Source organism: Ammodytes marinus, assembly GCF_949987685.1.
Source record: "Ammodytes marinus genome assembly, chromosome: 11".
Taxonomy (NCBI): Eukaryota; Metazoa; Chordata; class Actinopteri; order Uranoscopiformes; family Ammodytidae; genus Ammodytes; species Ammodytes marinus.
In genome coordinates this window covers 18,579,820-18,605,653 of record NC_137215.1, presented here as the reverse complement: position 1 = coordinate 18,605,653, position 25,834 = coordinate 18,579,820, and the positions used below count along the sequence as shown (strand labels likewise).

The window sequence follows — 25,834 nt, the reverse complement described above, 5'->3', positions numbered from 1 at the left end:
GCATATGCAAATATGTTTGTGTTAATCCTGAATACTATAACTGCTGAATACAGATCGTCTCTCTTCAGTCTTTTCTGCAGTTCCCCTTGTGAATGTGGTTGATGACTCTGCTTGCAAGCAATACAGGATCATACTCAAACTAGATATTTCAGTTTCCACGACAGGTCACTGTGGGCATGTCACCCTGACAAATCCAGATTCCAGGGTATAGATCAAATAAGGCAAAGACACAAAGTCCTACCTCTTTCGCAGGAGCGTCCCAGGAATCCGGTCCCGGAGCAGTCACACACGTAGCGGTTCCAGCCCTCTCGGCAGACCCCGTTGTTTTGGCAGGGGTTACTCAGACACTGTTTGGGAGGCTCCTTAGAACAGGAGGGCTTGACCCCCGCCGCCTTCTGGATCTCGGCCAGGCGCCTCACATCCTTACTCTGTCCGTCGATGAACAAGTCCCGGATGCAGCCCACGTAGCCGTAGTTGAGCAGCGCTGTCCAGACCTCGGTGGGGAACACCAGCCCCAGTTTGTTCTCCGGCAGACCCCCCAGGTACAGGTTGTCATCCAAGTCCAGGATCTCACTTTCTCCAGGGGCTGTGTAAGCAGTACGCATGGTGTTGATAGAGATGGTACCTTAGAAGGAGAAGTAAGTGACATTGTTTTGGTAATATATGTGTTAAATCACTCAATATTCATACATCAATCACTTAAACAGTATTATGCACAGTTCATAACACAGGTCTCCCAGTCATTCAGCTTTGCAGTAATTGCCAGATACAATTTTGAGTATCCCGCTTGTTTTTATCCATTCAGGAGACAGAGCGCTATAAAGAGGCGGGTCTCTGCCCCCGTGAACATTGACTCGCTGCTCTCCATTGCAGCACTATCTGACGAAGAGGGCTGTGCGTTGATGTGGTGGTGAAGTAGGGGCGAGGTAGGGGACTGCTAACTGCAGTCACTGACAAGAAGTTAGCTTAAAGGACCATATCACTTACTTCTCGTATAAAAGAAAAATAAGATAAAATGCAATACGTTTTTACTACAAGGTTATTGACAAGATGGGACAGAATTGAACAGCTATTGATGTAGTTGTGAACAGACACGCCACTGCAGTAACATACAAACAAAGGGAGACCCGTTTACATATTGTTCGATGAAGAAATGAGTTTAATTAGTGTTATCCATCTCGACAGGCTCAGGATTTTCTTCATTTAGAATTACTGATGAGTGTTGATAAGACACATTAATCATAGGACAGCCAGTCCATTAGTAGCCTAATCTGGTATCCCTAAGAGTATCCTCTCCATTTTCCTTGGATTTCCCATAATAAATCTCCTTTATCTATAAAGCAGTGGTCATAAAAAAAGAGAGGAGAGGATAGGAAAAAGAAAAATCGTTGCTCCCTCTATCATTTCAGCAAACCAACCAAACATTAAAAAAAATAAAAAAAATCATAGCCATCTTTTAGAACTTGATTAACGGACTGCGGGCAGTTTTTTTTTCTATCACACTGTCTCTCTTTCTGCCTCTCCAACACATAAACCTGCAATGAGAGTTTGTGTGTTTCCCCCAGCATGATTTATCGCTCTCATTCAGGTTTAATTCTCGATCTGGAGCACGGTAAACAACAGTGGACATGACTGGACTGTTAAACTGTGGAGAGGAAGGCCTTTTACTGTGGGACTCAGACCGGGTGATTCATTTGTATATGGATCTGTTACTCTCAGTGCAGGAGCCTTTGTGGATCTTTAATTAATGGCGGCTGCCTCCAATGCCAGCATCCTCGCCCAGTAATCTTTATAACGCTCTGCTGAGGAATCCGCATAAACCAATATGTACACCACAGCCAGGGGGAGGCTCAAAAAAAAATTGCCGTAAAGTCATAATTTGCATTTTGAGTGGCAGATGCATGCCACTGCAGATATGAAGGAGCTATTAGTTGATTGCCTAAGGCTAAATGGCAGAGTCGTAACTGCTTGTTTATGAGTGCGGCTTTTAAGTCACTTTTCCAGTCAAAGTGTTTATGTTGGGAACAATAGCCCTAAGCTATACACATGAATTTCCAGTAAGACTGCTTGACACTTAAAGACATTAAATAGGGCCTCCCATTAGCAAGCAATAGTATACTATCATATTTAATTATAGATACATATGATGATAATATATCTGTATTTTCTTTTCAACAACTTTTAACAAATTCATCTGTTATGTAAGGCTGCCCCCAAACGAAAAATACATTCATTTTGCGGTGTAAGCTAATAATAATAATCTTGGCTTTGTATGTTCTGTGTAGCCAAGGTGATCCAGCCCTCTTGCATAGTACCGCCGAGAGACATCCGAGGACCCGGTGCACAATGATTAACCTGGTCCCACTAACATGTTCCAGCTCTTTTCTCGGGGTCTTGGCCCCAGGCATCTGTTCCGGCACTTTTTTCGCCCGCCACCCACTGCCCCTACTCTCTCCAGCCACAGCTGCTGTGACTTCCAAGCTTTGCACACTTGGCAAGGGCCACCCGTCACACAGCCAGAACAGCTCCCTTCAGGTTAGAGCTAACGAGCCCACTACATCAAACTCATTAGCGAGGAAACTTTTCTCAGAGAATAGAGCAGGTGCCCGGCTGAAGGATGGGCAGCAGTGTGTGAACACTAGTGTGAATCATGATGGAAGTATAGCTACACTTCACTCATGGCATCTCATCATATGACAGGAGAATTCTACTATAGTATAAAATATGTTTAGTTTTTACCTTATTAGATAACTAGAATCAGTATTATTTTGCAAAATAAGTAAGACATCTTGATTAAAATCACTTTTTAATAAAAACAAATTGTGAATATATTCTCACGATCTGCTTCCTATCTGTACTGTGTGTAGGCAAAAAAGATGTGTTAATACACAGCCTATAGGTTATGTAAAATGGTATGTTAAAGAGGGGGATGTAAACAAAGGGGGCCATCGTACTTAGCAACATGCCCTTTTACAGAGGCTGGGCTGTATATTTGAACTATTTTCTTTTCAGCGTGTGAGGTAGTGGATCGTGAGGGGATACTCACTGAGTTTGACAACGAGCTTTCTCCAGAATCTCTGACCGCACCTTTATGTTTCATTAGAGTCTTAAAAACAACATACAAATATGCTGTAAGTCTATGGTAGTATAGTAGGCATCTCTATCTAAATTGATGTAAGTGGTGGACAAGAGAAGGATGTCTAAATCTTTGAGGCCTCTGCTTAGAGTGCTCTGCTCGCTTGTCACAGTCCCATAAGGAAGTGTGTAAACACAGTGGAGCTATGTTAAGTCTGAAGGCACTATGCAATCCCATGGGGACCTGTGCCATCACCAAGCTAGCAGCATGGAAAACATAACACACATACAAAGACATTGCAGGACTGCCTATGTTTGGAACAGTATTCATAGCCAAAAGGGTAAGGGGATGTGTCCCAGTGAACGCTATCGAGCATAAAAGAGGAGGAGATGGATACAGAAAAAGATTGGAACGTGAAGATTAAGATGTCGGGAAATAAGATGAGGGAGGGGCATATGATGACAGATAAGAATGGAACACGGCAGCACATAATATCTTGAAAAGCCAGTACAGGGCGTACAGTTTATTATCAAGGGGTTGATCAAAATGATGATGCAGGTGATAAATGAGGAGGAGCAATGATGAAAAAAAGATCAGCATTCCAGCCAACATCATAACGCTTGGACCACACTTCGGTCTCTACCTCTCCTTCTCTGAGGCCTGACCCGTAAGTGGCACACCATCATCAATCCTGAAGGCAGGGGGTCCAAATGGCCGCTAAGATCTCTCTCACAGTTTTCTGCATCAGCAACCCAGTGCTCAACTTGGCATGATGTCCCCTAACCCCACTCACACATCCCCAAAACATGTTAGACAGGGGATTACTACAATCCAGTTAGGGGCGATACGGCCAAATCTCTCTATGTGATTGGATTCTCTGTACAGAGAGGAGCTTGTGAGTGGGACTGTGGGGATGGGGGGGGGGGGGTTGTCTGTGTGTGTGTGTGTGTGTGTGTGTGTGTGTGTGTGTGTGTGTGTGTGTGTGTGTGTGTGTGTGTGTGTGTGTGTGTGTGTGTGTGTGTGTGTGTGTGCACGTGTCCGTATGTGTACTGTACTTGTGTGCATGTATGTGTGTGCAGTAGTGGTGTGTGCGTGCCCTGGCAGGAAGTGGGAGCCTACAACAGAGTGATGTGTGTGGTATGTCTCTGATGAGTGACCTATGGCACTCTCAGCCCAGAAGCCCTCACTTAAAAGCAGAGTGTCTCTTAGCGGCTCTAATGCATTGAGGTTAGAAGATGCTGTCTGAGAGCGTAAGAGTCCAGTTACAGGGTTACTTCCTGCAGGAACAGCCTGCTCAACTAAATAGGGCAGGGATCATTATCCGCCATTGTCACTGCTGGGGGAAGCAGGATGGAGGACCCATATTCAGATAATTACAATATGTCTGACTGGCTGTTGTGTTGCACTTCCTGTTTTGAGTGATTTGCCTGGTGGTGGAAATTACTAAAACATATGACAGACAGATGCAATGTCGAGTATACCAAATGACTCATGCTTCCAGAGATCTTGTTAATTATTGTATAATGTTTTTTTTTAATTGACCTTTATTTTATCAATTATCCAAAAAGTATAAAAACAGGGCCAAGTTAGCATTATGTCAGAGGGCTAAGACTGGATTGTTTTATTGAGCTCCACTGTCAATGAACTACTGAATAGTATTTGCAATGATTGATTATGTTCATTCAAGTTGCAGGCATAAAGTTTGCAAATGTGTTACAGTGTTGCTCAGGACAGGCTTATTTAATAACAGGTATTTATGCGATGAAGTCAATGTGCACAAATGAACAATCTCTTTGTTTCATCAAGCTTTTACACAAACATCATTATTTGTTTTACAGGAAAGATATATGTGAACATCTGCATTTAGAAAAGCTATCACTTTGCAAAAAAATTCTATTCGATGTGTCCCAGTGGGGATGGAAATTGCACGAGCCCTTTTGAGTAGAAAGGAATTGCAAACTATCTTATGTTTTCATTTCAATTATTTCAAACTGCAAGCAATAGTGCTTTGCACAGCTCACATAAAGCTCTAGATGTTATATATTACATTTTAAAGGGGTGCATACTTTCAGAATGTACTGGGTTTTTGCTTTGTAACTTTGAACAACATTCCGTCACTCTTCCCACATGGGAAATCATCATATTGCACACCACTTTTAATGTCCCCTTGTAAGTGTTGATGACTTAGACTTGAGGAAAGGAAGAAAAGTTATTGTGAAATGTCATTAGTGCACAGCTCAGCACAGCACTGTGCAGTAACTGTCTCAGTCCTGGGAGGGACCACCTCCTGTTTCCATGGAAACTTAGGCAGGGTAGACAGAGAGCATGGAGAGCAGTGTGACTCTCTACTAACAAGAAAATATAGCTTTTTGTGTGTGTGTGTGTGTGTGTGTGTGTGTGTGTGTGTGTGTGTGTGTGTGTGTGTGTGTGTGTGTGTGTGTGTGTGTGTGTGTGTGTGTGTGTGTGTGTGTGTGTGTGTGTGTGTGTGTGTGTGTGTGTGTGTGTGTGTGCGGCTGTGTCTGTGTCAGTGTGTCTGTGTCAGTGTGTGTGCTGTATGTGTGTATGAGGGGGTGGATGATGGGAGGTTTGCTAGACGGATAATGAACACAATCTAATTTAGCAAGACAGTGCTTCTTATGGTTTGTTCAACCATAACTAAATGTTGGAAATGTATTTCACCCACATTTCTTTCTTACACAGTAATTTAAAGTCAAATCCAAGCCATTCTGTACTGTATATTACTGCATATGATAACTGGAGTATTGTAGCTAAATAATCTACAAAAAAAATAAAAATTAAATAAACCCTTAATGGTTAATTCAGATGAATGTGGAATTCCAAAATAACAAATGGCCAGGCTATAGCGGTAGCTCAATTTACTGTTGCTTTGGGGGGTAACCAAACAGTTAATCTAATTTCCACCTCTCGAGATGGAGTGGAAAACATGGTCAAGGGGTATTACTAATTTGCAGCGTGACATTGCAAGGCCTTGGCTCTAAGCACACACTAACAAATTGCTGCTTAGATAAGCAAATCAACTGGGACCAGGGCACAGCAACCCAGGGCTTAGAGGACACAACGGGAAAGGGGGCCAAGTTATTTTGTGGCAAATTTGTGTCTCGATCCATAAAACACATAGGTAGCACCATCCGAAGTTAGATTAGTGCCATCTGAACTATTTCCTCATTGAATGCCTGAAACTGTCACATACATACAGTGCACACACATAGTGAATTTTCAGCGGGGATGTGGTATTGGCCTTGGTATGGCAATGTTTACTTTCTTTCACAGAATAGTTAACCGTGACCCTGCGGTGATGTTTTCTTTGTAACAGTTCAATTATTTATCTGAATGGTGCACGGTAGAACCCATACACTTGGGTTCTGCAATATGTTGCATTGTCCATGCAAGTCTGTGTCAGTCATTCAGACTACTTTGCCAATTAGTCAACACATTTGCAGCATAACAAAAAACTGCAAGAACTCGTACGTGTATAAGAAATATTAGCAAAAACATCTTACACGTGAAACAAGTCTGCACCTGTGTTGGCAGGTCCAATCTTCATATTATTGTGTTTTGTGTATTTGCATGTGTTTTAAGAAAAAAAAATCAGATTCAATATGTTGAGCTCTGAGGTCCACCATAGCTGAATCAACGCCATGCAGCCCACACGTTTCTGTACAAGCCAACAACAATAAGCCAAAGAGTTACCTGATCTGCCATCTCGCTGGAAGTCCACATGGTACCACTCGCCGTCATTGACTTTCTTGTTGACAGCCCTGGTCTTTGTGGTTCCTGAGCCCATGTCCAGCAGCAGGTACAGGTGGCCATCCAGCATCTCAATGGCAAAGAAGTCCACCTTGAGAGTCTGGGGACTCTTGGAATCTTTGGGCGGCTGCTTGGGCTTGCCATGGCTGAAGAGGAGCAGGCCGTTGGGCTCCGTGGTGCGGAAGTCGAAGGAGATGGAGCCCGTCTTCTTAGCATTCCACTTGTTGAGGACAATGAAAGACTCTGGCGTCTCGAATGTGATGGGGTCCAAAGTGGCCACATTCTCACACTTGAAGGCCACAGTACCATGGACCTTCATCTTGGGATCACCCAGCTTGGCCAGTCTGGACAGCTCAAGTCTCACGTCGTTGTTTTTGTAGACAACCTGGATTTGGGAGTGGAGAAAGAAAAGTCAAGCATATCTCACGTACCGCTTTCAAAATATTTATGAAGTGGACATGTAAAAAAATAAAACAACAGTTGTCTATGTGACATGTCTCACCCACTCAAGATAGTGCAGAGTTTGCACAACTCAACCCATGACAAACAAGAGCTACTGTATGTCTTCTGAACTCGGAGGGACCAAATGTCACTCACATTACTTTGCTTTCATTGCTCCCCACTAGAAACCGTCACAACTCATTGCGCATTGTAGTGTAAATAATTGGGACATCCATTTAGACTTTTACCTTTAGTGTTGAGATTCAGACATATACAGTACACACACCACAAAGGGTTTTGCATCAGAGTGCTTCACTAAAGGAAGTGCATTAATGATGTGATATCCGAGATCCAAAGTGCTGAACAGCTAATGCGCAGAAGTGACAAGCAGCGGCATAAGACAAATAAGAAAGAAAGAAAGAAAGAAAGAAAGAAAGAAAGAAAGAAAGAAAGAAAGAAAGAAAGAAAGAAAGAAAGAAAGAAAGAAAGAAAGAAAGAAAGAAAGAAAGAAAGAAAGAATAATAAACCGGCACAAACTCAGCAACCCTTAATAGAAGGCAGTGTAAGAGGAATATTGTACAAGAAATGATTGTTAAAAACCTTGGTCAAAATACATCTCTAAACCTTGAGAAGTGGCTACAATGTGTCTAGTGGGGAACTGCATGACACTTTGTGTAATTGGCAACAGTCTTGCAAAGGAATTGAGACAGCCACAACCTCATCATTATCAAATCTATGTAATGAAGGGGTAGCTGGTGTAAGTGCAGCTGCAATCGCAAGCATCTCTCTGTTTTGCTACAAATTAACATTCATTCATCAGATCAGTGTGGTCAAGATATTTCAAAAGAACATCAGCACAAAGGCACAGCGCACATTTGTAAGTGTTATAAAATAATGTGTCAATAAGTATGAAGACAATTGACACCATAAAACACAAAGGTGGCATATGGATAAAAGACAAAGGGGAATAGCCAAGTCAATGATGTCTATCACACCTCTTTAGAACAAGCATTGCTAGATAAGGTAATCAAGTGACAGAACATGCCATTTTGGATAGCATTTACATAACAAAAGAGTTCTAATGCTACATCTATATTGCCTTCAATGGTAAATATCAAATGAGTTACAGCTGTGGAAAAAAAACTGCCAATGTTCTTTATTTGTTGTCATGCTAAGCGTTCACCTGAAAACAGGGACACCTCCGATGGGATTTCATTTGCATGGAGCATTATGTTTATCACTGAGTCAGATCTGCTGTGTCGAACTGTGCGGGTAGATGGAGCTCATAGCGGTGCATCAGAATTAGGTAAGCCCATGCTTAGTTTCTTGTAAAGGCTTTGTGACTGACTGTATCAGACTGCATTTAAATGCAAGGAAGACAGGAAAATATTAGCAGGCTTTAATGCCCAAATCTTCATCTTACTTCTGACAAAATTAACAGTGCATTACGTTCACAAGTCTGACAGAGCCGAATGGCATGTTGTATAGATTAAATAGAAATAGAAATAGAATAAAAAATGAACTTTGACAAGAATCTCATAACACCAGAAGAACTGTTAAAAAGAATAATATATAATATCTCTGCTGGACTGTAGCCATGTAGACTAACAGATACAACCAGCAAAAGGAAATCAATTCTTTATAGTCAAGACAAAGGGCACCTTTCAAAGGAGCTTTGGTCTGAGCTACAACTGGTGCTGCACTAGTAGTGCTGCACTAATTTGTCATCACGCTAGGGCTGTGACAACTGAGCTATTACTGCGCCACCGTTTGTTTTGCCATCACAACCAACAGGCAGGCGTGGCAGCTCAGACTGGAATCTGCGCACGAGTGCTGCAACGAGCCTCATCTGAACATGCCATCAATCAGGGCACACAGCACATGCTGCCAAAGCACCGCTCATATGTTATCACGGCATACACAGACGATGACCTGAGACCGGGCTTCTGTTTCATTCAACAGGCTGGATCAGATAATGCAGACAGCTTGTGGATGTACTAAAAAGATCAACAACTAATTCAAAGCCAAGCAAATGAAACTAACAATGGATTTTACTGTGAATGGGATTTGTCTCTTTTTCTTACATTATATTGACATCTGAATTGTCTTGTAAAAACAAAATGATAAATATTATATCATCTTTCTTCGGCAGCACCTCAGGAACATGGCATTGAATAAAACATCTTCTTATCAACCAGACCTGTACACGGAATGCACACCTGCAGCCTGCTCATTAAACAGAGCTGCCTTAGACCTCCCAGAGAGGTGCGCTATTGACGACTCCATGTGCTTGAAGTGTAATGCAGGGAATCAAAGAAGCACAAGAAGGAAGGAGAAATAGGAGAGGAACACAAATAACATATGAATGGATCTGGCCTGGTAGATATCTTCCCATATCCCTGGCGGTTTAAGAGGTAATGTCTAAGGTCAGAATCCCCATTAACCAGCAAAATAATAATGTACAGCTTAAATGACTACCAGGAACATACTCCAAGAATACCAGAACACAAGGGGGTTAGTGACAAATGGCATAGTGTAAGTCATGAGCCTGATTCAAAGGGTGAATTACTACACCATTGGGCATCTAACATACCGAATGTAACTAAATCAATATTTCACCTGACAGCCTTTACTTTGAACAGCCATGTGCATTTCTGTGCCTTTTTATGTGCTGTTTTCCCAAGGTGAGGGTTATAACCCAGTTGCAATTTCTAGCACTTTGAAGTTACATTTGTGTAAACAGACACCACATTACAGATGACATTGTGACACATAATGTTAATGAGGTATGTGATCAGGTTAGTGGTCTAAGATCATATCAGTACTGCATATTCTCCGGTGGAAGAATAGGGAGGTGTTAAGTGTTTCAGTTGCCTGATTCAACTGTCTGATCTCAGGATCACAGCTCCTCTTTGAAGTGCACCTGACAGAGCTGGATGAAAACCTGTGGTAAATTCTACTCGAAGACAAAGTTCTTCATGTGTGGTGGTGTGGTAAGCCAGACACCCTTAAAGTGCACATGCATGTGTGTGTGTGTGTGTGTGCGCGTGCATGCGTGTGGGTATCACATTTTAAGCACACTAGAGGGGGGGGCGGTATAGATTGAAAGTAAAGTTTGTGTAAGAGCATGTGAGGAAAATAGGATAAACAAACTAAATAGTGAAGGATACGCCAGGGTTGGTGTGTGTGGGTGGAAGGGCCTGTTTTGGTGTCCTAAGGTGAAGCCAGTCATACAGTGGAAATAGAAAGTTTACACACCCCTACTAAAATGCCTGCGTTTTTGATGTAAAAAAATAAGAACCCGTTTAATAATTTCACAAAAAAATCCACCAGTAATATGCCATTTAACCTGTTCAAAACAATTGAAAAGTTGCAGAAATATCTTAAGGGGGAGGAGTAAAAAATAAGAAACTGAAATAGGGTGACTGCACAAGTGTACACACCCTCTTATTACTGGGGGTGTGAATGGGATTTGAATGAACCAATCACATTCAAACCCATATAAAATAGGAGTCCATACACACCTGCAATGATTAAAAGTTCAACTGATTAACCCCAAATAAAATTCAGCTGTTCTAGTAAGCTTTTCCAGACATTTTCTCAGTCACAACACACGCAGAAGACATGGTCCACAGAGAGCTTCCAAAACATCAGAGGGATCTGATTGTTAAACGTTATGAGTCAGGAGAAGGTTACAAAAGAATTTCCAAGGCATTGGATATACCATGGAACACAGTGAAGACAGTCATCATCAAATGGAGAAAATATGGCACAACAGTGACACTACCAAGAACCGGACGTCCCTCCAAAATTGATGAAAAGACCAGAAGAAAACTGGTGAGGGAGGCTAGCAAAAGGCCTACAGCAACATTAAAGGAGCTGCAAGAATTTCTGGCAGATACTGGCTGTGTGGTACATGTGACTACAATCTCCCGTATTCTTCATGCAACTGGGCTATAGGGTAGGGTTGCAAGACGGAAGCCTTATCTGTGAAAGAAAAACATCCAAGCGTGCCTCCATTACGCTAAAACACACATGAAGTCTCCCACAAACATGTGGAAAAACGTGTTATGGTCTGATGAAACAAAGGTCGAACTTTTTGGACATCCTTCCAAAAGGTATGTTTGGCGCAAAAACAACACTGCTCATCACCCAAAGAACACCATACCAACAGTGAAGCATGGTGGTGGCAGCATCATGCTTTGGGGCTGTTTTTCTTCAGCAGGAACTGGGGCTTTAGTCAAGGTTGAGGGAATTATGAACAGTTGCAAATACCAGTCAATATTGGCACCAAACCTTCAGGCTTCTGCCAGAAAGCTGAAGATGAGGAGGAACTTCATCTTTATGCACGACAACGACCCAAAGCATACATCCAAATCAACCAAAGAATGGCTTCACCAGAATAAGATTAATGTTTTGCAATGGCCCAGCCAGAGCCCAGATCTGAATCCGAAAATCTGTGGGGTGATCTGAAGAGGGCTGTGCACAAAAGATGCCCTCGCAATCTGACAGATTTGGAGCGTTTTTGCAAAGAAGAGTGGAACAAAATTGCCATATCAAGATGTGCTACACTGATAGACTCCTACCCAAAAAGACTGAGTGCTGTAATTAAAGCAAAAGGTGCTTCAACTAAGTATTAGTTTAAGGGTGTGCATATTTATGCAAGTAGGTTATTGTGTATTTTTAGTTTTTCTAATTTTCCCTGAAAAGATTTCAGTTTGTCTTTCTTTGACTTGTCCAGGTTATAGGACACATTAAAAGATGGAAAAAGTTCTGAAATTATTATCTTGTTTCCTTGTTATTACATCACACAAACCATGCATTTTAGAAGGGGTGTGTAGACTTTTTATATCCACTGTATCCCGTACGCCCACCAGCCTCCAGAGTGCACAAAGAATTGGCGTTTACCTCCTTGAGGCAGCCCATGAAGTTGTTGCTAACTGGAGATCCAGGCAGGTCAGCCGTGCTAGGGCTTCCTCCAACATAGAAAAAGTCGTCAGAGCCTAGCATGGTGTAGTCTTCTTGTGTATATCCCGTGGTGGTCAGAATCCCATCCACGGATATTGTTACCTAGACAACAAAGCACAGGGAAAAGACACACTATACTCAGACGGCCTGTATAGAGCAGTCGTATTGCCTTTGCTTCTTGTTGTCTATGAGAGACTTCCCTTTATTTTTCTGAAACCCATTTTCATGTCTGTTTTGATTGTCTTTTTTCTTGTTTGTTAGTATTATTTTGTCCAGTTTGGTTAGTTGGAAGACTGAGAGCCTTCAAAGGAATGCTATTCTAGTTAGAGTTAGTAAACTGCCCACACTACAGTGTTAGTCTTGCCCATACTGCAACTGAAAAGTACTTTAGCAGACACAAAAATGGTGTTAGTCGAAGGTTATCTAGGTTAGTTGAACTATTAATTCCATATTAGTACGTCCAGCAGTTCTACAAAATAAATCAAATCGTGCCACTAGGTTAGAGAGGGAGAACATGCTCTTAAAAAGTGCATATTTTAGTATAGGACAATGACAGAGGGTATAAGACAAAACAAAAAAATAGCACGCATGCATTTGTCTTTTTTCTTTTTGCTTGCGAGCAGACAAAAAGAAAATATTTCCAAATTCTTGATTGGGATATGGAATCAGTATTTTAACACTTGCCACGGTGTCAGATGCATGCAAAAGCTCATGGACACTGCAAAATCACAAAGAGAAATAACAAAGCAACCATAGAAGTACCAACGACAAACACAGATCAACTGTCACAGGCATGTTGACGAATGGGCAGAGTGACATTTGCAACACGTATTCAAAGTGCATGCCATGCAAAGTGAATGGGGATACAACTGGCTGAGCCACAGAGCATCAGGCCAGCCAGACAGGAGAGGGTCCTCATTATTAACCACAGCTTGATGCAAAAGGCTTGAAATGATGCTCCTAAAAGGGTGGATCAAACAGAATTGGACAGGAAACAAGTGAAATAAAGAAGGTGAAACCAACGAATGAACCAAGAAAATCAAAGAGGATTCGAAAAGTAAGCAGAAGAGTACCAACCGCAATTTCCCTTTTTTTGAAAATGACGTCTACAGTAAAAAAAGAAAGAAAAGAAACACACGGCAAACCCAAACTAAGAAACAATTAGAATGATATCTACCGAACAATGTAGTTTGTTTACCATAGCGTGTCCAATGCCTGAGTGCTTTGTGGAAAAGGGGGGAGAAAGGAAATTAAAAACTGTGAACAGAATAACGATTGTTACTCAAATCATATATGATGGTCAATACTGTTAGTACATTTGTTAAACGGCAAAAAAACAGACTGTTAGTAGAATGACACATTCCATGAATGATGTTAGTTTAGAAAGCATGTTAGTAACATATAGGAAAAAGGGCAAAATAAGTTTTTAACAAGAAAAAAGCAGACCAAGTAAATAGCAAGAATGCTCTAAAAGAGGTGCCAGAGCTCAACCAGTGACTCCCTGAGTTCCTCATGGTGTTTTTCCACCATCTTCTGTATGTGACCATACCGTAGAGAAGCAGCAAAGACTCCCTTACCCAAGTCCTGACACAAGGTTATTATGATTGACAGACATCAAATGGTTCATAAGAAAGAATAATGCCTTAAGCACATCAGTTGACCCCCTTAAACAAAACTCCTTAGTTCAAGACCAGTTTTAGACTATATGTATTGTATTGTTCCTAGTATTTGCCTTCTTTTGTACTTGGTTTTAGGCTTGAGACCAATCCAGTGTATTAGGCTTTCCGGCGCTCATACAATGTGGTACCTCCTTTTGGTCTTATTGATGTACTTTAGGATCACTTTACTGCAATGAGACAAAGCAAAGAAGACCCTGACACAGAATGAGGAGGATGGTCATTTTTGATTCCCTCACAGAGCATGCACTCAATATGCTTTGGTTCACTTTCACAATTTGAATGCAGTGAATGTTCAAGCTGACCGATCCCTTAGGTTTGCCAATTACCAATTAGCTGATTATGCAAAAGAAGCAGCTTTGGTACTACAGAGGTGAAGACAAAACGCTTCCCACCAAATGAGCAGCAACACAATCTAGAGATGGTGTCTTAAAGGGTGCTTGTGTAAAGGTTTCAGAGACTGTCCTTAAAAAAAGCTTACTGACTGTTTTATGTAGGTCAGAATAGTCTGTTTTTATACTGTAGGGCATGTAGAGAGAAATATATGCAGTTCTACTTAATGCAGGCTTAACAGTCTAACTGGTTCTACATACATAGGAGGCAAACTTAAAAAAAGATAAACCCTTTTTGCAGGCCACAGTCAGCGTAGGGGCATTAAAAGGGACTTGGCATCTACTTATCTTTAGCAGCTAAAGATGTTGAAAATAACCGTTACCTAACTCTGTATTTATGACACTCTAAATCAAGATTACTTCACCTTCCTTCTTGCACCTGCTAAATCCATGCATAGTGCACATTTTCAATGTTGTAATTGCTGCAGCCAGGAGACTGGTTGAAAGATCCATATGTTGCTTTTATTTTTCTTGAAAGAGATGATACGATTAATATCACAGGTTATCATCTTTAAAGGAATACTTCACCCATACGGAACCGGCGTTCTATCATTATAAAATCACTATTAAAATATAATGAATGAGGTTTTTCTTCCCTCAGTCTTCCCTCAGTCTTCCCTTGGCCCAGCTGTCCTGTTAATCCTAACCCTTACTGTGATGTCACAAGAAGGAAACTGTAGGGTTAGACAGTGAGACCATAAAACACTCTTTCTGCCTTTTCTCAGGCTAGGATGATCCGATTTAATTAATTTTTGCACATTTATACTAAATAGGATCTCCGAGTTCAATACACTTTCATATTCCAACTGGTGAAGTCGGTCTTTAAATAAACAGTTAACAGGTGCTTTGGGTCCATTGTGGGTCCAGAATCTCTGACCCCGGATCAACACTGATCGTGCAAAATGATACGTTAGACTCTATAGAGCCACGTGTCGCCAGTCTGACATTAATTGACATGTGGGAGACAGTTGTTTACGTTATAAGCCAAGACCGGTATGCCACTAGCAGAGTGAACAGCTGAATCCTGACACCATTTAGTGTACACTGTCCTGGTACAAATCAGTAGTAGTGAATCTGTGTGCAAGGCGACACACTCTCACTGACCCCAGACCCCTGTAGCCTCTACCTGGCCACAACAATCTATTATTTCAGATGGATGTGATTGCACATGCTCTATTGCCAAAGGCTCTGCTTTGCATCTTTCCTTCTCCCCACCCTGATTCCTCTGCCCTTGGTGAGAACGGGGTAAGAACCAATTGTGTTGATACCGTGGCCAGTTCCCTATTTATAAGCAGCATTGCCACAGGCGTATGGCACTATCTGATGTCCTCTGAAGTTAACAAATGTAAGTGGCACAAGCTAAGCTGCTGAATAGGATTTTGAAAGAAGTCTAATTCGTAAGAAGTGGTGTGCTGTCAAACCAGGTCACACTGTCACTACATAGACTCTTTATAGAGTTATTAATACAGGGGTGAGTCATCAAGGTCATGCATGAGCTCAATGGAGCCTTTACATTTAGTTAGAGGATTTTGACTGTGCTCATACAATTTTGATTTAAAAGCATAACCTTAGATAATATTTATTCTTAACATAATGTACTTGGTCTAGAAATGTTAAAACCGTATGTCTTATTAAATTAAATGCTTTTCTCTTATGTCATAAAAAGTCTGTCAACAGTGTAACGTTTTTATGTGAAATAAGTGCTATGTACTGACTTACTATATATATAGTATATAGTCCTCATTTAGTTGTAAATTGAGCCTGAATGCTTTTGATGATGTTTTAAATCCATGTCTTTTCTTTTCCCCCTCAAACTGTAACTCAATAACGGTCTAGATTCACGTCTAGATGTCCCTGCTCACTTGTGGTTCTGTTTTATCTTCACCGTGATTCAATTTAGCAATCCAATTACAATGTCTGGAAGAATAAAATAATATATTGTATGATGGCAATGATTTAAGTGCATTGGTTTTGATTCATTTAACTAATTGAGTCTCTGCATCACCCTCTGTACTGTTACCTGACGTAGATTCCTTGTTACTTTGACATCATGCCAATCATTGTCATTAAATTTCCCATTGACCGGCTCCACAAGAGCTTCAAAGGCTCCAGACCCCAAATTAATGACGAGTGAGACAGCCCCATTTTTCAGCGCCAGGTTGACGTAATCAGCCGATTTGCCGGTGTGTAGCATCAGTCCATTCCTCTGCAGGGTTTTGAATGACAAGGTGATTTCGTCACTGCTGCTTTGGATGGGGTTCAAGGACAAGTCGTAGCAGAAGAACTCCGATCCTTTGAAGGTTGCGACATACTCTTCTTTTCCTGCAGGGACAAAGAAAGGGAAAAAGTTGTCCCATTATTATCTTTGCCCCCTTGGGTGCCACCTGGGAAAGCTTAGGGAGAAGATGGGAAAGATAGTCCCAAAAAATTTTAAGATTAATAGTAAACACACTGAAATTGGAGAGAGGTGGCAAGCAGAAATGAGAAAGAAGGTACATGCAGAGATATGCTTACTAGCCTTCAATGAGCATCGACCAGCTTCTATTACCTAGATTAGTGTACAAATACAGATGTGCAGAGCATAGCACTACACTTTGTTTACTAGTTTGTGTAAAATATCTCTGTTCTTATACTTTTAGTGTCTTTGTAAGCCATGTTGAGATAGTACAAGCACAACTGCTACTTCTCCAGATATTTGAGAAAAGTTCTCATCATGTAAGCCCATCTGATCAAAAACTACATTCACGTACAGTAAATAGGTAGGCACACATGCGTGCATATTGTAATTGGTTTTGAAAGCACCCTACAACCACATTGCATTAAATGATATTCTGCTGCACGTTCAAATCAATTATGAGATGTTCATTATTGTCACCAAACAATTTGTGAAGTGAAATGTAACTATTAAGGCTCAACACAAAACAATGTAAAGCATCTCAGCGACCTTAGACCGCATGCCTAACAAATGCTCAGATATCCTTTTTATATTGACACATATGAAATGAAGCACAGTAGTCAGCTCTCTGTTAGGCATATTACTTGCTGAATTCAATTGATAATTATACTGGAAGATAAAAGCAATCTCCAGACACATTTAGTCAATATCAATGTATGTCTACTTCTACAAATCAATATTTGTGGTATATAGATGCAATCATAATCTTTAGCTAGTGTGTTACTCTCCTAAACAACGAGTTGAATTGTGCGGCTTCCCAATACTTCCAAACACCAATATTTATCCAGCTGCCTGACCGACAGTCTCCCAGGATACAACTTACTGATACAAAAGCATTCTTGTGACAGCTTCATACTATTCATACTCAGCTGCCACCATTAAAAACACAATGAATTCAGCTGCATATGTCTCGCAGTACAGCCGGGCAAGTCGGCACTCATCAGCCATCAGACATTCTCAGATATGACGGGTTTGACAAAGAAAAAAATAACCTTCAGAAAAAATGAAAAAAAAAATAGAATAAACTCAACACTGTTATTATACAAACAAAGCGGCACTGAGCGTCAGAGGGTGATGCATTTGAACACCCATTAGAAAGCGTTTAAAAACAGGTTTAGACATATAACAAGCCATTAAAGCCACCAGCAGAAAATAAACCGCGGAAACACAAATGGACCAAAGCATTCAATTATCATAAATGGAGAGCACTGCATATTTACAGTATGCTTGCCGACGAAACACAGACAAACGTTTGAATATGTGTGCGCGGCGCTGCACGCACACACAAACAGGATCACGCACACACACACACGCACGCACACACACACACACACACACACACACGCTTAGAGTAGCACCCAGGCAAGCATACGACAACACAACAAATAAAAGGGGTTGCTGTCCACAACAATTTGTCACCCCATTGATTCCCCCTTAAAGGCACTATAGTACACCTCTGGGAAAACTGCACGGACCCGTAATTGAAGTTGACTGGATCTCACCACTCTTTGGTCCTCCCCTCAATGTCTGAGCCCCCTATCAGTGCAAATGAGAGACCTCTACCCTCTTTACTAAACCCACCCATCCCTGCTCCACAAGCTCAGTGGCCACATAACAAATAGAGTCAATAGGTTGGGGTCATTCTCATCTCTTTCTCAATACATCCCCATGTCTGCACTTCACACTTAATTCCCCTAACCAATGAAGAATGAATTGTGTTTGTGTACAGCCGGGCCGTTGTTAGGAATTAACACTACTGGCTCAGCAGAGAGTAGGACGAGGGGCGTACATCTTCTCAAAAATTGCATTTCCATTTAAACACTGGCAGTCTGGTAGCTGGCACCGCCTGCCTACCGACTTCCGCTCAATTTTCATTTCCCATCAATAGTCAGTCTGGGCCAGCGGTATATTAGTGGGTTTTCTCCTGACAGATTTTTGGCGGTCCAATCAGCGAACAGCTGAGAACAATGACGTGCGCCAGTTTCAGTTGTAGAAGCCATTTTTAGAAAAAGTATTTCTAAAAACATTCTAAAATTCTAAAAACAGTTAATTTAATGTGTTGCCTCTATTTTGATCCAATTTCCAAATATCCAAAGTGTATGATTACAAATTGGCAGAAACTTAGCATTATATTGCTATTGGCATGTCAAACATGATAGATTGTCTTTTTTTCTGAACTATAAAATGTTGTATTTTTTTATTCTCAAATAACATGTGAGCGTGAATGGCAGTGCCCACACTAAAAAAATACACAGAAAAAACAAATACAGACAGCATGGCTGAGTTGCTTCAGACTTCAAAGCAGAATCATGTAAAATGCTGACTACTATACCAAACAGCCCTCCCCTCTTGTGGAGTCAGCACATTCGGAGAGTAGAATTTGACATGTTTGACAATTATCCCCTTTAAATATGCTTTGTGTGATAATGTCTTCAACATTAAATAACCTCATAATACTACCATATTCAAAGAGTGTCCTGAATATGTTGTGCATTTAGAGTATCATTTCTGAGCCTTGAAAGGAAAATTAAAATTATTAAAATAAACAGTATGAAAAGCTGTGTGTGCATCTCTCTCAGACACAGGATCGCAGCAGACATAGCAATGTGCAGTGTTAATATCTAGCGGCAGAGTGTGTCGCTCAGATGTGTAATTTCGGTGCTAAAACAACAAAAAAGCTACTTGATTTTGAAGAAGGCTGTTTTGTCATGGTGTTCTCCCCTTTTGTCTCTCTGGGCTATCTCATGGTCTACTGTTGATCAAACTACTGCAAGCTGCTGGCAACAATGCCCTTGAGTCATGACACTGAATGGGAGCATGGATAGGAGCCAAATCCTTTGGTCTGTTTTCAGAGAACAGAAGAGAGAAAAAGACAGGAACAGGAGAAAAAGTGTAATTCCCGGGGAAGGGCCGTAAATAGACACACATCTGCTTTTTCCTGTTTGTTATTCCAAATAGATGTGTCAAAAACAAAAAGGCCCTGGCACTCTGATTTTCTCATAATCTCCTCAGAATTTAGGGTCGTCCTCTGCCATATAAATAATTGTTAATCAATAGCATGTAATTAGTAAGTGCTATTCTGGAGCCTCATTATCTATGGCCACAGTACATGTGTGGTTGTGGTGCGGAATTAACTACCCAAATTGATGGTCGAACAATTGAAGTCGTACAATTATTCGCCACTCAAATTTAATTGGTGTCACAAAGAGTGAAAGTGGTATGGGGGCTGCATGAAGACACTACAAATGGTTAGGCGAGTGTGCCCTCCCTGCAGAAACAGGTGAGGCAGCATAAATGTCCCCAAAATATCAATTAACCCCCAGCCAATAAAAGCTGAGAGGCGGTAGAACTAAATCACTAATTTATTATCTAGCACCAAGGGGCCTACAAACAGGAGCATATGTACAACAGTGTAAGCATGTGACCGAGCAACCAGGAGGCAGCTCATCAGTCACTTTGCTCTGACACTAATCTGGCATCAGCTACTCTATGGCTGTTTTTTAAATTAACTTGCACCTAGGGGAGCACGCTGCCTGTCAACATCAAATAGTGACACACACAACCGTCTGGAACATTCTTAGCAGGGTACGAGAACAATTACCTGGGAAATGAACGTCAGGGGTAGGGTTGCAATTTTAATTGCAATAAATCCAATCCGACATTTAAGACCTGATGATAACAAGCAAAATGTGTGAAAAATACCAGGACAGACTAAAGGTGAAATTATGGAAAATAAAAATGATGCACCATTATTTATCACTTTCATCATCCAAACAGTCTTGGAACATAATGTTGTAAGTTTTTGGAACCATTTTGTGCATAGTGCATTCAAAGAAATTTCATTACATTTGTTTAACGATGATACAGAGTCTCACATAACTACAGGATCCATAGCTATTTTAAGTGGTTAAAGTTGGGGTAGTATAGCCATGGCTAAAAGAAACGCACTAATGATGTTGCCCATTGCCAATGGTGTGGTCTTGTTCATGACAATCCCTAGCATAATGATTAACACTACATTACTGTTTCTCTGTCAGAGATCTCACTAACACACATGCCCCTCGCACCACTCAAAATACTCATTATTCAGCTCTCAGTAACAAGATAAAGAATAGAGAGAGCTTGCTGTGCTACACTAACTTTTCTAAGGGTTCTAAGCAAGTTCACAGTTCACCTCTGAACTGCAGCACCTTGAATTTTTCGAGGAGCGCACGTGCCATAAATTAAATTGGTCTTTAAAGTCTTGCAGCATGGAAACCGACGTTGCTTAATCGCCTGTGGTAAGGCTTTGTGTGACTGACACCGGATTTCACTCTGTTCCCATTCATACCCCGTTACCCTGTTTGACTGGCAGCCCATTAAAATGATACAGAAGTTAGTGTGTGGCAGTCTATTAAAATGATAGGAAGTTAGCGTCACTAGGCCGACCTAAGCCTCTTACGTTATGACAGAGAGAAGAGTTGCTGAAGTGGCGTATTCTTTCAGAACACACTTTATGACACGATTATCACGCCATTCAAAAGACTTAATGAAATGTCTGGAACTTCTCTCTGCTTGCAAGGTAAGCATGCCTAATTCATTGATTGTATTTCTGCACATGGCTGTCTCCGTTCCACCTCTCCAGCCCCCTTTTCTCTGCCGTTGTGTTCTTCTTATGAATCACTCCTAATCTATTTGTGTGACATCCCCCTTTCCTTTCTCCTTCAATGAGTGTAACAATTTCATATCAAATGTTGCTTTTAAGTCTGCAATAAAAATAAAAAAATCTCTCTGTGTAGCTGATTGCCTTTGTTGCTTGCCGTCTTGACAGAGCAGTAGGAATCAACGCGAGAGCCTCAATTTGCTCAGTTAAATGTGCACAGGCATTGTACTGAAGGAGTCAGCATGTGTGGATGTATGTGAGACTACTCACACTGAGTTATGTGGACTCCCTCCTGTGCAAGCTTAAAGTACAGTGTCATTTAGACTCACAGTACGAAGGGTGTCTTGCTGAGCCCCGAGAGAGTCCCCTTCCCCCACTGTCAGTCAGCAGAAACACTTGGTCCATAGCAAACTTACTCATAATTGGCTTTGCCATTCAGCTTGTCAGTTGTTATGAGCACGTATTAGAACGCATGCTTCATATAGTGCATACTGATTGTCATTCAGGATATAACTACATAACTTTAATCAAGTTATAAATAAGTCTTATTTTGATTAATGAGTTTATCCATAAAAGTCAGAGGTTGATCAAGAAATGCATGCGTACATAGTTTTTCAACTTTCAGAACTTGAGAGTCTCCTTCTATATCCAGCTAGGGTTCAAAACCTCTTGTATTTTGGATGGACTTATTAAATTCAACCATTCAATTGAAATTAACTCCACTTTAGTAAGTAAGTAAGTAAGTAAGTAAGTAAGTAAGTAAGCTGTATTTATATAGCGCCCTTCACAGACCAGGGTCACAAGGCGCTTCACAATACACATTTTATACATACACTCAAACACCGATGGCAAAGATATCACAACATATCTTCCAATATGACCAACACACTGTCACTGTGGTAGCAAAACAGTCCTCCCTTAGTTAGCTTATATAGCTACCTGAACAACACTTCAATAACCAGTAAACTGAAATATATTGAAAGGTACTTACAGATGTATCAGCAAATAATTCCATGCAGGACAGTGCCAACACATTCTAAACATTAAAAAGTTTGTAAACATACAAACTAAATATTTAAAAAATCTTGCTCAAATACTACAAGACAGGAAGCACAGATGCAACCCTAAGGAACTCTTCCCCCTAGTGGGCTGGAGGTAGACTGTAACTTAGTAAAATTACGAACATTTATTCTGTTCTGAAAGCAGGTCGGATTTCACTGGCTTTGCTTTAGGCTAGCACTGTAGCTAATGTATTCCACAAATTGTATCTTTGTTCCATTTTGTTTGTAGTGTTTTTGTTTCAGTATATTTTATTCAAACAAGATAGTTTTCAATTATGTAGGCTATAATGACATTCAGAGATGAAAGTTGCCCTCACAACAGATTAAATCACCACTCAAATGTACTAGTCATGCTGCATCCTGCCACGTCAATTTAAAGATACTTCAAGAACCAAAGCCTCCTGTTTTCTTTATGAGGGACAAAGGAAATGGAAACCTACTGTAGGTGTATGGCTATTGTCATAAGAGGAAACAGTTAAACAGTTTGCACCATAGGGTGAATTTGGTTAAATTGTCAACATATTCCACTGTTTTTCACAGTCACTCGGAGCAGTCCCCACACCAAGCAATTTCCACACAGTTGCTGCCAATAGCATCACAGATAGCACCTACCTGCAATCCTGGCTGGCGACTGGGATTGCAGGCAGTAGCGGCCTTATCTATGTTTCAACCCATTCAATTGAATGGGGCCCCGCCCTCTGGGGGGCCCCCAAGCCCCCCTTATTATTATATTATTTTTTTTTTATAAATAATTCTTGAGCAGGCTACCGGGCCCTAGGCCTCATAGTAACTTTTCATGTTGCATTGTCAAAGAGCTCAGTCACTCAGGTCAATAACAGGGTCCAAAAAGGAATAAGCCTAAATATAAGGAAATAAATCATGGGCCCCTCAACTAGTAGGGGGAGAAATACAAAAGCATAAGAAAACAGCATTAGTAGCTCTGTCTAAGGGGCTTCATGATGAGCCTTTAGGGCCCCCACACACATACAGGAATACGATTTATATGTGTAAATTCTATGCTGTTCATAAAAAGTAGCTATCCACCCTATCTGTTGAAATGAGTCTCTCCATCATAGAACATGAGTCTGCAGACCAATCTACTGTACTGTTTTTACAGTAGCAGAGTAAAGAGTGCTGCCTGATTAAGAAAAATCTGAAAAATAATGTTCCTGCTGCATCTCAGGATTTGATATAGCCTCTAAATTTTCCCTTCAAAGTGCACCAGATTGATGCATTTTAATTCAAAAGGCACACATTTTCTTCCGGGGGGAATGCCCCCGGACTCCCCAACAAGGACCAGGGTCCCTCCCACAGTATCCCTAAATCCTGTGAGAAAATTAAGAAAAATCTGAAAAATAATGTTCCTGCTGCATCTCAGGATTTGATATAGCCTCTAAATTTTCCCTTCAAAGTGCACCAGATTGATGCATTTTAATTCAAAAGGCACACATTTTCTTCCGGGGGGGATGCCCCCGGACTCCCCAACAAGGACCAGGGTCCCTCCCACAGTATCCCTAAATCCTGTGAGAAAAACTGACTTCATTAATATGTTTTTACCATTAATTGTATATGTGCTGAAAAGTCAGTGTACCTGACTAATAATAATAATAATGAATTTTATTTATAACGCACTTTATATTTAGCAAAAAATCTCAAAGTGCTACAACAACCAAAAAAAAATAAGTTAAAACAAGAGTTAAAAGCAGTTATCAAAGTAACATGAGCAAAAAATTACAGATTAAAAGATTTCTTAAAAAGGTACGTTTTAAGGCCCTTTTTAAAACAATCAATCGACTGTGGAACCCTCAGGTGTTCTGGGAGGGTGTTCCACAGTCGAGGAGCAGAGGAGCAGAAGGCTCGGTCTCCCAGTGTGCGGCTCTTAGTCCTTGGGGGGAGAAGTCTGTGGCTGTTGGTGGAGCGGAGTGAGCGTGCTGAGGTCTGGGGGGTGAGGAGTTCTTTGAGGTACTGGGGGGCGTTGCCATGGATGCACTGGAATGTGAGGAGGGAGACTTTGTAGTCGATCCGAGCGGAGATGGGTAGCCAGTGTAGTGAGTGAAGAATGGGAGTGATGTGCTCATATTTGCGTACTCTCAGCAGGATTCTAGCGGCGCTGTTTTGAATGTGTTGTAATTTCTGTATGCTCTTGCTGAGAATCCCGCTGAGAAGTGCATTACAGTAATCGAGTCTGGAGGAGACAAAGGCGTGGACAAGCTTCTCTGCATCTCTTAAGGTGAGTGTGGGACGAAGTCTGGCTATATTCCTTAGGTGGAAAAATGATATTTTGCAGAGGTGGTTGATGTGGGCCTCAAAGGTTAGCTGGGGGTCAAACCTGACACCAAGGTTAGTGATTGTTGATGATAGAGGGATGTCTTTGCCAGAGAAAGTAATGCAGGTTATGGTGGAGTTTCGGATCTGATGAGGGGAACCAATGAGGATGGCTAGATAGGTAGGAGTGGGGGGGCCCTTTAAGAGTCTGCACCCAGTGGCCCATCATCTCATAAAACTCTACAATCTGTTTTCTTTTTGCGGGAAGCATGCACAAGCATGCATGCACAAGAAATATGTATTAAAAAAAAAAAAAAATTACGATTTTTTTTTTCAAGAAAATACAAAAAAAGTGGGGGGCCCCACACTAGGTCTTGAATGGGGCCCCCAGATCGTTAAGGCCGCCTCTGATTGCAGGTAAAAGGCATACTTTTACTTTATCCAGAAACTCATCAGGGTGCAGTTAAAAAAGGTTTAAAGATGTCAGTTGTTTTTTTCACTGCTAAGTGGCCCATGTTTTGTTCTAACTATCATTATGTTTAAAATGTGAGAAAGGAAACATGGAAATATTATACAGTATATGAACACTACTAATAACAATGAAAGTTATACTACTAAAGATCGAGATGACAATTACCTTGTTTTTTATATATAGTGAGTAGCACATAGTGTAGAACAGGCATACGTCACAATAGTACACAGCAGAGTGTGCTTATAACCTAAAGATAGACACTTTAAGTCATCGTGATTTAGAAAATATTATTACTTTTCCCCCTTCTTGCAGATCCTAAATAACACCTCCTTGTGTATTTATCTTTCAATTCTATGAATATGAATGTATAATATGAATAAATATTGTGCCATGGAGTGGAGCTTTACAAAGTCCAAACTAGATATTAGAGACAGATAGAGAAGAACAGCATTGTTTACAGCAACTGCCGGCACAAGGCTAGAGTGAAGGTCACAGCTACATCCTGTTATTTATAGCCACTATCTTCATCAACGTCTCTCTCTAATACGGCATGACACTGTGGTGAATGTAGCATTTAAAATTCAATATTGCATCATGCTGAAGCATTCTAAAGAAAAA

At 41.0% G+C, this 25,834-nt stretch overlaps 1 protein-coding gene across 23 annotated transcripts in view; it reads right to left on the bottom strand.

The window, feature by feature from the left end:
- The window catches only part of LOC307257360 (neurexin-1a-like), a gene marked incomplete at both ends in the record, with an annotated part of 267,488 nt that overhangs the window by 157,275 nt on the left and 84,379 nt on the right, over window positions 1–25,834 (bottom strand). For 15 of the 23 annotated variants that reach the window (XM_080036562.1, XM_080036565.1, XM_080036561.1 and 12 more), the window contains 5 exons: window positions 242–625; window positions 6,788–7,229; window positions 12,194–12,355; window positions 13,452–13,475; window positions 16,342–16,643. In XM_080036562.1, the coding sequence (XP_079892688.1) occupies window positions 242–625; window positions 6,788–7,229; window positions 12,194–12,355; window positions 13,452–13,475; window positions 16,342–16,643 (1,314 nt within the window). Of the gene's footprint in view, window positions 1–241; window positions 626–6,787; window positions 7,230–12,193; window positions 12,356–13,430; window positions 13,476–16,341; window positions 16,644–25,834 lie in introns of all 23 variants that reach the window. The other 8 variants (XM_080036579.1, XM_080036577.1, XM_080036566.1 and 5 more) reach the window with 2 other exon arrangements.